This window comes from Myodes glareolus, chromosome 5, assembly GCF_982192425.1.
Source record: "Myodes glareolus chromosome 5, mMyoGla1.1, whole genome shotgun sequence".
Taxonomy (NCBI): domain Eukaryota; kingdom Metazoa; phylum Chordata; class Mammalia; order Rodentia; family Cricetidae; genus Myodes; species Myodes glareolus.
The window spans coordinates 26,143,936-26,156,043 of record NC_142030.1 but is presented as its reverse complement, the minus strand read 5'-3'; the positions used below and the strand labels follow the sequence as shown (position 1 = coordinate 26,156,043).

At 42.0% G+C, this 12,108-nt stretch overlaps 2 protein-coding genes and 3 non-coding genes across 46 annotated transcripts in view; 1 reads left to right on the top strand and 4 right to left on the bottom strand.

Annotated features, from left to right (window-relative positions):
• Window positions 1–190: 190 nt before the first annotated feature.
• Gnl3 (G protein nucleolar 3) lies at window positions 191–6,708 on the bottom strand. Its single transcript, XM_048421667.3, has 15 exons — window positions 6,550–6,708; window positions 5,193–5,251; window positions 4,651–4,788; window positions 4,444–4,548; window positions 4,161–4,241; window positions 3,642–3,774; window positions 2,556–2,668; window positions 2,177–2,294; window positions 1,831–1,918; window positions 1,392–1,566; window positions 1,173–1,315; window positions 954–1,090; window positions 708–865; window positions 480–546; window positions 191–383 (listed from the first exon to the last, which is right to left on the bottom strand). The coding sequence occupies exons 1-15, from the start codon at window positions 6,560–6,562 to the stop codon at window positions 298–300; spliced, it is 1,614 nt and encodes a 537-aa protein (XP_048277624.1). The 5' UTR covers window positions 6,563–6,708; the 3' UTR covers window positions 191–297.
• LOC125392001 (small nucleolar RNA SNORD69) lies at window positions 1,619–1,693 on the bottom strand. The gene has a single exon (XR_007229362.1). It is a non-coding gene; the product is annotated as a small nucleolar RNA SNORD69 (small nucleolar RNA).
• LOC125392007 (small nucleolar RNA SNORD19B) lies at window positions 2,431–2,509 on the bottom strand. The gene has a single exon (XR_007229367.1). It is a non-coding gene; the product is annotated as a small nucleolar RNA SNORD19B (small nucleolar RNA).
• LOC125392000 (small nucleolar RNA SNORD19) lies at window positions 3,525–3,600 on the bottom strand. The gene has a single exon (XR_007229361.1). It is a non-coding gene; the product is annotated as a small nucleolar RNA SNORD19 (small nucleolar RNA).
• A 55-nt stretch (window positions 6,709–6,763) lies between the features above and the next one.
• The window catches only part of Pbrm1 (polybromo 1), a 109,755-nt gene continuing 104,410 nt past the window's right edge, over window positions 6,764–12,108 (top strand). For 24 of the 42 annotated variants that reach the window (XM_048420950.3, XM_048420951.3, XM_048420928.3 and 21 more), the window contains exon 1: window positions 10,674–10,796. In XM_048420950.3, coding sequence (XP_048276907.1) covers window positions 10,749–10,796 — 48 coding nt within the window. In that variant the 5' untranslated portion in view covers window positions 10,674–10,748. Of the gene's footprint in view, window positions 6,908–7,073; window positions 7,212–10,330; window positions 10,471–10,673; window positions 10,797–12,108 lie in introns of those variants that run through there. The other 18 variants (XM_048420938.3, XM_048420919.3, XM_087906181.1 and 15 more) reach the window with 11 other exon arrangements.

Here is a 12,108-nt window from a genome sequence, read left to right as displayed (position 1 = left end):
CAATTTTTTTTTTGAGCTGTCCTAGGATTCACTGTGTAGATTGAGCTGTCCTAGGATTCACTGTGTAGACAAGGCTAGACTTGAGCTCACAGAGATCTGCCTGTCTCTGCCTCTCAAGTGCTGGGTGGGATTAAAGGCACGCGTACTACATGCCTGGCCATAAATAAACCTTAAACACAAATGCAGCATGTAAGCACTTTGTAGTCTGTTTTAATGTGTATATATATGATACATATTCACAAGATTTACAGTTTGTGTCAAACCAGTCTGGGACACTACATAAAACATCTGTAGCAGTTATACATAATCTGTTCTAAAGTCATAGGCGTCATCGTCCTCTTCATGCATTTTATCCACGGCAAACAATCTGTCAGATGCTTTACCTATATGGGAGGGAAAAAAAGCGCAAAATTTTGTACATGAAAATAAAAGCAATTGTGCTCAAGCTACATAGTCTAAGTCCTTTGTCCCAGACTTACTTGCTGTTGATTCCACAGGTAACATCTCTGTGGTATCTTCTACAATAGGTGCATCTGAGGTCTCTGCCTGTGGACCAAAAGAAATGTGGTATGCAACAGCCTATGACATCTTATTAACCCTATGGGGTCGGTTAGATCACAAACTTATTTCTGCTTCTGACCCTCCTCATTCTTTCTGCACTTCGCTAGAGAATTCACTTGAGCTTTAACTCAAGAAACAAAACTTACATTATTGTCACCATTCCCATTTCTGTCATCTTCACCACCCTGTCCGTTTTCTTTGTGTCTTGGCAATTCTTCGGGTATGTCTGTTTCTTCTATTATTCCATTTGTCAGGCCCGATGACCGGAAAAGGATTTTGCTAGTTAAATGAAGGCCCTTGAGGACTAAAGGAAAGGAATAAAAGTCATGTTAACAGGCAAGGCCTCTAGCATTGTCACTGTTATCCCTGTTATAACAGAAAGACAGTTTTACCTTGAATGCTGTGTGCATTATTCATTTCTAGTTCTTCCACATTAAAGCCCTTCTTCATGTTTGCTGTAATACTCTCATTAAAATGTGGAGAAGGAGTCCAGGAAGTAGGAGGATGACAGTAGTAACCTAATGAGGCACTGGCATTAAAAACAATCTGTCAAACACAGTTCCAGCCCTTTATTCTACGCTGTCTTCAATGCCAATACAAAAAGACCTTACCCTGTCCACTCAGACCACAGCAGCTTAGCAGCACTTTCCACACTTGGGCCTCCACCCTTTTGGTGCAGACCTCTTCGCTGAGCAAGTTTAGTAAAAAAATCCAAAGAATCCTTAAACTCCGGGACAGTGTATTTTAAAACCACCTTAAAAACAAAACAGGAACTATCAATGACCTGTGTGAATAAAGAAGAGTGGTAAGGAGCTCAAGGGGAATTCTACCTGCTGACTATCAGCCTGGGATAGAATGGCGCTGGCAGCCTCTAGTGGTCTTAGTACTTCAATGCTTGTTGGACTCCGTAGAGCAAGTGCAGTAGAGGAGTTACTGGGGGAAATAATGAAGCACGGACTATCTATGACTGTGATCTGCTTGTCCAAAGGGACAACCTGCATGCTCCTGAAAGAGATGGAATTACAGGGTCACTGGTCTATCTAAGCGCAAGAGAACAAACATGAAGCTCAGGGTTGGATTGAACAAACTCAGCACAGCAGTCAGATCCAATTTGTCATCACTGCTTCATGTTTATGAAAAACCCTCACATACAGAATCCTAAAGTAAGCACTGCATGTTCCAGTGCTAGGCATCCAAACTTCACAGTTCCAATCACTCTTCCTAGCCCAGCACCAAGTTATCTTTTGCTGATGTCTGAGATTTACTTACCTTGTAAGTCCCATGGGAACTCCAACACTACATATCCATTCCTGTTTTAAACTATTAATGATGCTGCTTTTCCCCACATTTGGGAAACCTACAAATAAATGCAAACCCATATTATAAAATACGTTTTTTAATAGTTTCCCTGCCCATACCAGGTTAAGTGTTCTGGACACCAACTTCTGAAGCTGGTAGATATTTTTAAGTGTTTTAGTAAGTTAAGCTAGAATTAACATTTGAGACGATTCCTTCCTCTTGTGATTAACCTGTTCACAGTTCACAATGTGATGTTCTAGTCTAAGTATCTCTAGACTTAATGATTAAAAAGGTAAATGTGCTGAACGATACTCACCAATTACTCCAACCCGAATATCTTTCCCACATGACTGCTGAAAACCTTCAAGAAGCTTACAGAGCGTGTTCTTGCCACAGCAGGTTTTATTTTGGAATGGAACAGCTTTCTTCTTTACCTTTAGACATAAAAACCCAAAGTACAGTACTTTTAATAATTCTGGTAAATACCATCAGGTTTAACCCAGTAAGTAAATCTGGCATCAGAGTCCAGTTCTCAGAAAAACCACTGGACTCTACTGCCTTTCAGATGATCTTTGATGAAATCAGAGTTGGATCTTACTGTTTTTCACCTCAATCAACATTTTGCATACTCATCATATTTCAATCATCACAAACCAGAGGAAACCACATTCCCCGCCGCTAACAGTACAGTATACCTTGAGTATCTTCTCTCTGTACTTCATGTTTGTTGAGGCTTTGAACACCACTGTTGGCAATTCTTTATTCAAGTAATTTAGCCAGCTCTCCAAATTCTCCTTTGGTACTAGATCTTGTAAGAATTGGGAAAAGATAATGCTTCAGTTTGGTTTTAAGAATAACTTATCAAATGTGGTAAACTATTGATTGAATTAATTTGCATTTTCCCAACTTTTCAAAAAGAATTAAGGGAAAAGTTAACTTCATGACACGCCACTTGTGTCTTGAGATGCTAAATTTTTTTTGTTTTTTTTTCAGACAGGGTTTCTCTGTCAATCAGTCCTGGCTGTACTGGAACTTACTCTGCAGACAAGGCTGGCCCTGAACTCGGACCCACCTGCCTATGCCTCCCCAGCGCTGGGATTAAGGGTGTGCCACCATTTCCCAGTCCCCTGTATTTCAGGTTGGCCTTGAACTTTTAAAATCAACATCTCTAATACTGCTCACTTGATCTAAGCACCTATGTCCCCGTTTCCAGGATTTTCCTTTAACTAAGAGGTACTGGCTTTCTAAGCCTAACAGTGATTTTAAATCACTTTCTTATATAGACCTCTACCCTCCCCCCACAAACCTGTAGAGGCTTAAAAACCACTGCTGACAATTCTGTTAAAATTTAGCCAGTTCTCCAAAATTTCCTTTGGTACCTGATTCTGTTAAGAATTAGGAAAGAACAAAAGATTCTCTACAAGTCTTTCTTCTGGGTTCTCTTCCGCCTGCTGCTCAAGCCCACCTGGACACATAATCATCTCATATATTTTGTCCCATATAGAAACTTATACCCCAGCTTAAAGCTGAGCTGTCTATTCGCATATGAAACAACAGTTAAATTCTTAAAACCAAGTTAGACTTAAGCATTAAATAGCAGAACAGAAAAATCCAGCTGAAACCACCTCCTCCCCATGTCCTTGGCACCACAATGCACATGCATTGGCTCTGTTGAGGTCAGAGTTGGATCTTATCAGTCTTCAGTGAGAATCAGACTGTTCAGATTTTTCCTCATTCCTCACAAGTGCACATGAGACACAAAGGGGATCCTTTCTACTTACCTGATTTATTTAATACAAGTACCAGCTTCTTATGTCCACTTTTGACAACAGCTTCTTCGACCTGAGGACACCTACAGCCAAGAGGATCTCTGGCATCCAAAACCTCTAACACAACATCTGAGGCCTCAATCACCTGCCCAGTAAGAAGCAATTAGAACAGCAGTCCCTTTTGAGTAGCACCCTCCAACTGTGGCCCTAAGTCCAGAAGCCATGTCTTCATTTTAAAATGAAGATTGTCGACAACTTCCCTCCCAATAAAATCAAATAACCTTGTCCAGGTCAGAACATATGATTTACCCACACGAGTTGTGTAGTTTAACAAGCATTCTTATAAGTACCGAGGAGACACAGCCAGGCTCTGGCAACAGCGAAGAGTGGGCTTGGGTTGGCAGTGCTAGGAAGCAAATGCACTAAGAATCTACTACCCACCCTTCTGCCTTCAACAATTTTTAAGAATTCCCATGTAACAAAGACGCTCTCAAGTTTTCACACCATCGACACTGACCTATATTAAGATACCTTTTTAAGTTCCTGACAATGCAACTTCTTTGGATTCTGTTTGCCTGATTTAGCTTTTTTGGTTTTGGGTTCTTCACATTCCTAAAAGACATAAAAATAGGGAAAAGATAGTAAACTCAAAAAGTAGTTGCTACCAGTTGATGAACATTTTCACAGATGATGACAGACAATATACCTGATATTTTAAATAAGAGACAATCTATACTTTCCTACTAATCTTTCACTTCTTCACCTCTATTTCTGCTTCAGACCACAACTCCTAGTTAAGGAGAGATAACCCTACCTGCTGGGGTTGCACATTGGATTGCTCACCACCAGGGTTAACTTCAAGTTTTCTTTTCCTTTCTTGTTGCCTATCAAGTTTCTGCTGCTGCTTTAGTTCTTCAAGCTGCAAAGTCGTAAAAGCAACAAATGAGGTGGAGGCTGATGGTTTACCCTGGAAACCACACATACTTAAGCCACATTCTATTGGAAGTTTCAGCTTGCTCACCTGCTGTTTCCTTAGCTCAGCCTCACGAAGAACAGCCTCTTTAAAGGGAGCACTATTTGGAACTCCAGGGTCCTTCCTAGGCTTCTTGTGACCCCGTTTTTTAGCTTCCTTCCTTAATTTTCGGTGATGTTCTCGGACCTATTAAGAATACTTTAAGATTGGAGGAGAGTGCTTTCCATGCATGAAGTCATAGGTTCAATCCTCAGTATTGTACAAAAGAAAAAAGTATTGTAATGCCACAAACACTTTACCACTTAGAATTTAGGCAGTATGTCAATCTTAGACACAACTTATGCATTTGAAGCACTTTAGAAAAATGGAAATTTAATTGGAATTATACACAGAATATGTACAATCAGCTCTTTGTAAAGACTAGTGAGCAGTTTGAGTTTTCTCTCCCCCTGTACTTTGCCACAGTTGAATCCTTAATGGTTAAGAGTTTGTATCTATATCTAATCCCAAATCACTAATACAGCCTTCCCTATGGAGGGGAGAGGATGCAAAAACCAGTTTTTTGGTATATGTCCCCCAGGAACACTTACCTTTTTTTGGATTTTATACCGCTTATGGCAGGTCATACGTTTGCTTGCTTTCTTTAACTCTGCCCAAAACAAAACAATTAGTGTATGGATGTTTTGCCTGCTCTTGTTGGAGCATCAATGATATGCTTACAGTGCTCTTGCAGAGGAAGTCAAAAGATGGCTTCATTCCCCCCTTGAAAGAGGTGAGCTGACATGTGGGTGCTGGAACTCAAATTTGAAAGAGCATTTAGTGCTCTTAAATGCTAAACTACTTCTTCCTCCTCACCTACCAAAATATTGTATTTCATTTACTTATTTTATTTGGTCTGAGAAATAAGTTCTCACCATCAGGTCAGTCTGAGAGATTGAACTAGGACAGTGAGGCATGGTGGCAAGCACCTTTGAGCTTAGCTATATCCCTGACCCTCAAGACACTCTTCTATCAAGCCAGGGGTCTTACAAAAATACACTGAAAATCTCAGGCCTTTATACTTAGTTTTTGATAACCTAAAAGTACAATGTTTTGATGTGCTTTTTTTTTTTGAATCAGGGTTTCTCTGTGGCTTTGGAGCCTGACCTGGAACTAGCTCTTGTAGACCAGGCTGGCCTCGAACTCCCAGAGATCCGCCTGCCTCTGCCTTCCAAGTGCTGGAATTAAAGGCGTGTGTCACCACTGCCCGGCTCGATGTGCTTTTCTTGTATTAAGTCAATCACCAATTTAGATGAGACTATGGGGATGAGGAGTCAGAAGACGGACGGACACATGTCTATAATCCCGGCATTTTGGAGGCTGAGATCAAGAGAACCGGAAATTTAAGGATAGCCTGGGCTACACAGAGCCTGCCTCAATCTTTCCTGCAAAATTATACCAGTATTTAGTAATAATATATGCTACACTTTCATGTATCCATCAATTTGACCCAGTAGATCGAGTGAAACACACTTCTGAAGGAAAGCACCACAAATCTCAAGGAGAGGCAGGGGTTTCTCTTTTTACATTTTTGAGCCAGGTTCTCAGTACACATGCCAGGCTAGCTGCAAAATTTCGATCCTCCTCCGTCGGAGGATCCTCTTCCTTGGACCGGATTACCGGCACGTGCCACAACGGGCGACCGACAGTGGTTTTGAATAGTCCTTAAACGAAAGGAAATCGTGGGCCCAAAAACAGGCTTAGGCAAGTTAACCACACAAATCTGATTTAGGCTTCCCCGTCTGGGCCTAGCTTTCCTCTCACAAAACAGGCCCTGGTGAATAAGGCCGAAGCCGGGCCTGGGCCTTCCAACCCTCAGCTCTACGGGAGACAGAGCAACGGCCTGCGGGAGCAGGAAAGAGGACCTGCCTGGTTGGTGGACTACACCCGCCTCTCTACCCCACTCACTTGGCCGCTTCATGCTGGCAGTGGACGCTGCGGAAGCAGAAGAGAACTCAGCGACAACCAGCCTCCTCGGACGCCACGTGCGAACTGAAGCTGCGGGCCAACGTCACGCGCTCAAACTACTGCCGTAAAGCGAGTGGGGGCTCAGCCGCGTGCGCGCGCACACCCAGTCGCACAGAGTCGGGATCGCTTGGCGGCCACGGGTTGGATTTACGGCAGCACTGGGAGGGGTGAGGGCGGCGGGTGCGCCGGAGCGACGGCAGCGGCCGCGGCCAGTGGAGCAATAGCAGCCGTGGCGGCCACGGGGCGGGGCGCGGCGGTCGGGGACCGCGGCCGGGGCTGCAGGCGGCGGAGCGGCGGGGTAAGGCCGGACCCGGGGCGGGTGGGGCCGCTCCTCCTCGGCCGGCCGCCGGGCCTTTGTGTCGGCCCGGGCGGGTTGGAGCCGCGGCGGAGGCTCCGCCCCGCGGTGCGGACGCGCTTGTCGGGCTGGGCGCGGGGCGGGGCTCGGCGGCGGCCTCGGGACAGGCCCAGCAGCCTAGCCGCACCTGCCGGCGCGGACAAAGGCAAACCGGGGCCCGGAAGCTCCCCGCGCTGTGCTTTCCCGCCCGTCGCGGGGCGGCTCCCAAGCTGTCAACGTTTCCTTTAGTCCTCAGAAGCAGTGACAGGTCAGGCAAACTCTTCTTTTCCTCCGCCTCTCCAGGCCTCCTTTTTTGTTGTTGTTGGTTTTTTGTTTTTTGTTTCTTGTGCGTTCGGCAAAAACTCCCTCATTTGGTTGTGGTTTTTTTCTTCCTCTTTCCGTGTGATTGCCCAAACCGAATATTTTTTTTCAGTGAGATATTTATTTAGAGGTTAGATACATCATCTTATCTACAACGTCAAGACTATTTTCTAGTTTTAAAAGTATTTTCCGCCTCAAAGTTTTTTACTTTCTGAAAAAGAAGTGAGTCTTGTTGTTAAAATAGTTTTTGTTTGAAAGATGGGGCAAAATACAAAATTCCTGGAAAACAAATGACAAAAACGCAATAAAGTGGGTATAGAAAATCTAGGAATAACTGTAGAAATGTACGTTGTTTCAAGCTATGTTAACTCAAACTTTTCAAAACTGACTTTATGAGCCAGGCACAGTAGAATACACCTGTTGGTTCCAGACCTTGGGAGGTCCAGGCAGGGCGATGGCAGGTTTCAGTTCAGCTTAGGTCACATAGTGACACTTTTTGCCAGTGAAACAAAGTGGTTCCAAGTATCATTCTCCCCCTTATTTAATGATATTCCTTTTTCCAAATATAATTCAGAAGCACATTTGACTCGGTATAGAAATTTAAAGACTAGCTTTTGCTTTAGTAATTTTTAATATTGGAAGTGAAATATTGACAAGTATCCTTTTTTGTCTTTGACCTGGCCTTATTTTGTTGCCTCGTTGATAAGTGTATGATCTCCTGCCAGTCTCCTGAGTGCTGCATTTGCAGGTGTGCCCCACTCCTGGAGGGTGGGGACGGTGAGGATAGTATCTTCTGAAGAAATGTTTGGGATGAAAGTAGTAACAAGTGTGTATGTGCAAAGGCACCAATGGGAATAGAAGTATCTTAACTTCTCCATTAGAGTGTGAAATATAGATCATAACAGTGCTTTACCAAACTCCCCAAGATAAGGAAATTGTGTATCTGTATCACAGACCGTTATTAGGATATCAAAAGAATGCTGACGTGGTAGCCTTCTTTATGTTAGAACACAGTTGTCGAATATCGATTATTTTTTTTAATCCCTTTGTTTATGGAGTAGGTAGTTGGACTGGTGTGGAGTTCAGTTGGTAGAGTGCTTGTCTGGTATATGTGTGAAGCAGTAGGTCAGTTCCTCCGCACTGCCTAAAATGGGCATGGTGGCACATGATTGTAATCCTGGCATTTAGCATGTGAGGCAGGAGACTAACACTGGCTTGGGATGTGTGAAACCCTGTTGCAGAAAGAAAAAGAAAGAAACCAACAAAAGACAACAACTGAGGCATAAATAATAAAGGCTTGAATGACAATATGGATGGTCTTCCTGTGGGAAGTATGATTATAATTACTTGCTTTTTTTGGTCTTTGAGTCATCTTTTTAACCAAGATTTTTTAAGTGTGTGTTGTAGTACTAAAAAAAAAAATATGAATGTTAGTAAGTTGTCAGATATTTGGCTATACCAACTACTTGCACAATTACACATTCTCTTTTTTCTTAAAAAAAGAAAACTTATTTTTGTATTATGTGTGCTTGTGTATATAGAGACTAGGGCTCCATGGCATATCTTCCTCTATTGCTTTCTGCTTTCATTTATGTTGAAGTCTGTTCATTTTTATTTTCTGTGTATGGATGTTTTGACTCCATGTATGGCTGTGCACCATGTGTGTGCCGGATGCCTGAAGAAACCAGAAGATGGTCCCCTGGAACTGGAGCTGGGGATTGTTATGGCTGCCGTGTAGGTGCTAGAAATCTTATCCATGTCTTCTAGAAGAGTAGCCAGTGCTCTTAACCTCTGAGCCATCACTCCAGGGCTACCTTATTTTTCTAAGTAAGGTCTTTCGTTAGACCTGGAGCTTGCTGAGTTTTAGCTAGACTGCCAGCAAAACCCAGTGAGCCTCCTGTCTTTACTTCTCTCCTGTTCTCTCAGTATTGGGGTCACAGGTCCCAACAGCTGTGCCTACCTTACATGTGGGTGCTGGTGACCTCCACTCAGGCCCTTATGCTTGCATGGCAGGCACTTTGACTTTGCTGTCTCCCCAGACCACTAAAGTATTTCTCCACTGGAAGCGTCCACATTCATTGTTAGACTCTTGGATTTTTGACTATAAATAAGGCCATCCTAACGTCTGGAATTAAACTCCAGAATCATTTTATATTCTGCTTATAGATAAAAATAGTGAAGTGATGCTTAGAGACAGTTTTTAAATTACACAAACTTTTGTTTTAAACATCTCGTGCATTTTTAGTGTACTTATTTTATTTCCAGCACTGTTTATAGGATGGGGCTTCAAAAATAAAGAGGACCCAGTTCTTGTGCCTAGGGAGCTCAAGAGTTTTGCTTTGAAATTCCAAAGTAATTTAATGTATGTCATTTCTTCCCTGTCAAAGGGTATAGGTATACTTTACTGTTTTCATTTTGTTTTTTATTTTGAGATGACCTTGAACTCTTAGGCTTTTGTCTCTACTTCTTTAGTGGGTAGTGTTACCTGTGTGTACCACCACACCCAGTTAGTTCCACATGCTGCTGGGAATTGAACTTGGACCTCCCACTTGCTAAGCAACCCCTCTTTCAACTTAACTATTGGCCCAGTCCTTGTTTTCATTTAAAGATGAAAAAATAGATCTGAGAAGTTGTGATTTGGGTAACAACAAGCATAATTAGAGGTACAAGGTCTGGGACTTTTGAGTGTAGATCCATTGTTTCTTGTAAAATGCATCCTTTGAATAAGTAAAATTAAAACCATCTTTCCCTTACATCTTTTTCTTGTCTTTTGAAAGTGTATTAATGATTAAAGGATTTGGGCTATTAGATCATCTAAAACTTCAACGTTCTCAGCACTAATAATTTACATTTTTGTCATTTGTTTTCCAGTGCGGTAGAAAAAGCAGTAATTTTGAACTAAAGTAATTGTAGACTTTTTAAAGTTCTGCTAAACTTGAATGTTATCTATGTCTTTCCAGAACAGGTAGAACTTTTGGAAAGAAATATTTTTTCTGATACTTGGGTGGAGGGGAGGAAGAATTTTTGTAGAGTTTGCTCTCATGAGCCGTTCTTGGTTTGTTCCAGCTTGCCAACACTTGGTGTCACATGTGAGCCTCCCACATGTGTTCACTCTCCATTGCAGCTCTGTGATTGAACTCTGCTCTTATTGACTAGGGGGCACTTGGGCAGGCATGCTTCATTCCTGGAATTGACAGTCATTTCATGTGAGTAAAGGTGAAACTCAGTGAGACGTTTCTAAGCATGTGGAAGCATTTGGTTTTTAAATGGAAGAAATGTCAGGTCACCTGGGAATTGATATGCCTGTTTCTTTTTCTTTAGCAGCTCTATTTGAATGTTATGTTTCCTATCTGTTTATGCTCATTTATACTCCTATGTCCCTTTTCTCTGCCTTGTTCTTCTCTTTCAGTTCTGAATAAACTAACCGAATAAGCACTTATAAACCCTACCTTCTCTCACTGGCTTCATTTGGCCTTCAGACATAATGAGGAGATTGGCTTTTCGAGGCGCTGGTTGTGCTCTGGTAAAGCTGGTAAATTACTGATCATCTTCACCCTTCTCTGTTTCTGTCATTCTTTACCTTTTCCCTTCCAGCATTCTGAATTTTTATAATTCCTCCTATCTGAATCCCTCCTGTGTTTATCAGTGTTTCCAAGGGTTAGTCCTTAATTTCATTAATTTGTGGGACTGTGATCAGTTAGCAGTCTTTTATAAACAGCAACAACAGAATGTTTGTAGAAGCTTTTAACCACTTTTAGTCAATTTCAAACTAATATACTTGTTAACAAACTGAAGCCTAGAGGAAGGAATATGATCACTGTAGGTTCTGCTTTAAACAATGTGTGGACTTTAGTTCAGAGCAAGAGATAGGAGATCCCTTTTGTTTCTTAGTTGCTCAGGGGTTTTCTGTTTTGTTCCTCTTTGTTTCCTGATGATTTTCCCCTCTGGTACTGGCAGCCAGTGCTCTACTGATTTTTTTTGTTTAGCTACTACTCTCTGAGTTTCCTGAAACCAAATGTTAGTGAAACTGGGTCTGCTGTTAACTTTTAGCTTTAGAAAAGTTCCTTGAAATTACAATGCTCTATTTGATACTGCTATTCAATTATATAAGCATTGTAGAGCTTCCAGGGCCTATATTCTTTACCTGTAGTAAATTATTCTAGTAGTTGCATTCCTTACATTATTGCCAAATGAATATATTGTAAAGTTATATTAAGAATCTTTTCTTTTCTTTTGTTCTTGTTTTATTTGAGACACTATGTATCCATGACTGACTTAGAACTCAATAGGTAGACCAGGCTGGCCTTCAGCTTCTCAAGTGCTGGTATTAAAAGCATGCACCACTATGCCCCGCAAAGAAAAGTGTCTTATGAGGCTTAGATATCTTAGCTTGCTGTGTAAATGTGAGGACTAAGTTTAGATCCCCAGCACCCACCTAAAAGCCATGTGTCACGGTGTAATGTCTGTAGCCCCTCACAGGTAGGTCTCATGTACTCACTGACTCCAGGTTTAGTGAACAGCCCTTTTTCAATAAAAAGGTGGACAGCACTAAAGGAAGACATGCAACAAAACCTATGGTGTGTGTACACACACACACTCACAGTTTCTTCTGGATTAGAGAGCTTTCCTATCATGTGTGAGGCCTACATTCAGGCCTCAGTACTGCAAATAACAGTTAAGAAGTATCAAAAGCCAGCAAACAAACGAAAATGTCATGTAGCCTGAAGCCAAGAGCAGATGTTTATGTGCTTCCAAAAGGAGCCCATGTTTATAACATATTCTTCCAGATCACCTAGTGAGTTTTAAAGCTATTTTCAAAATCTGTAAGTACAGTGTCAGTCATA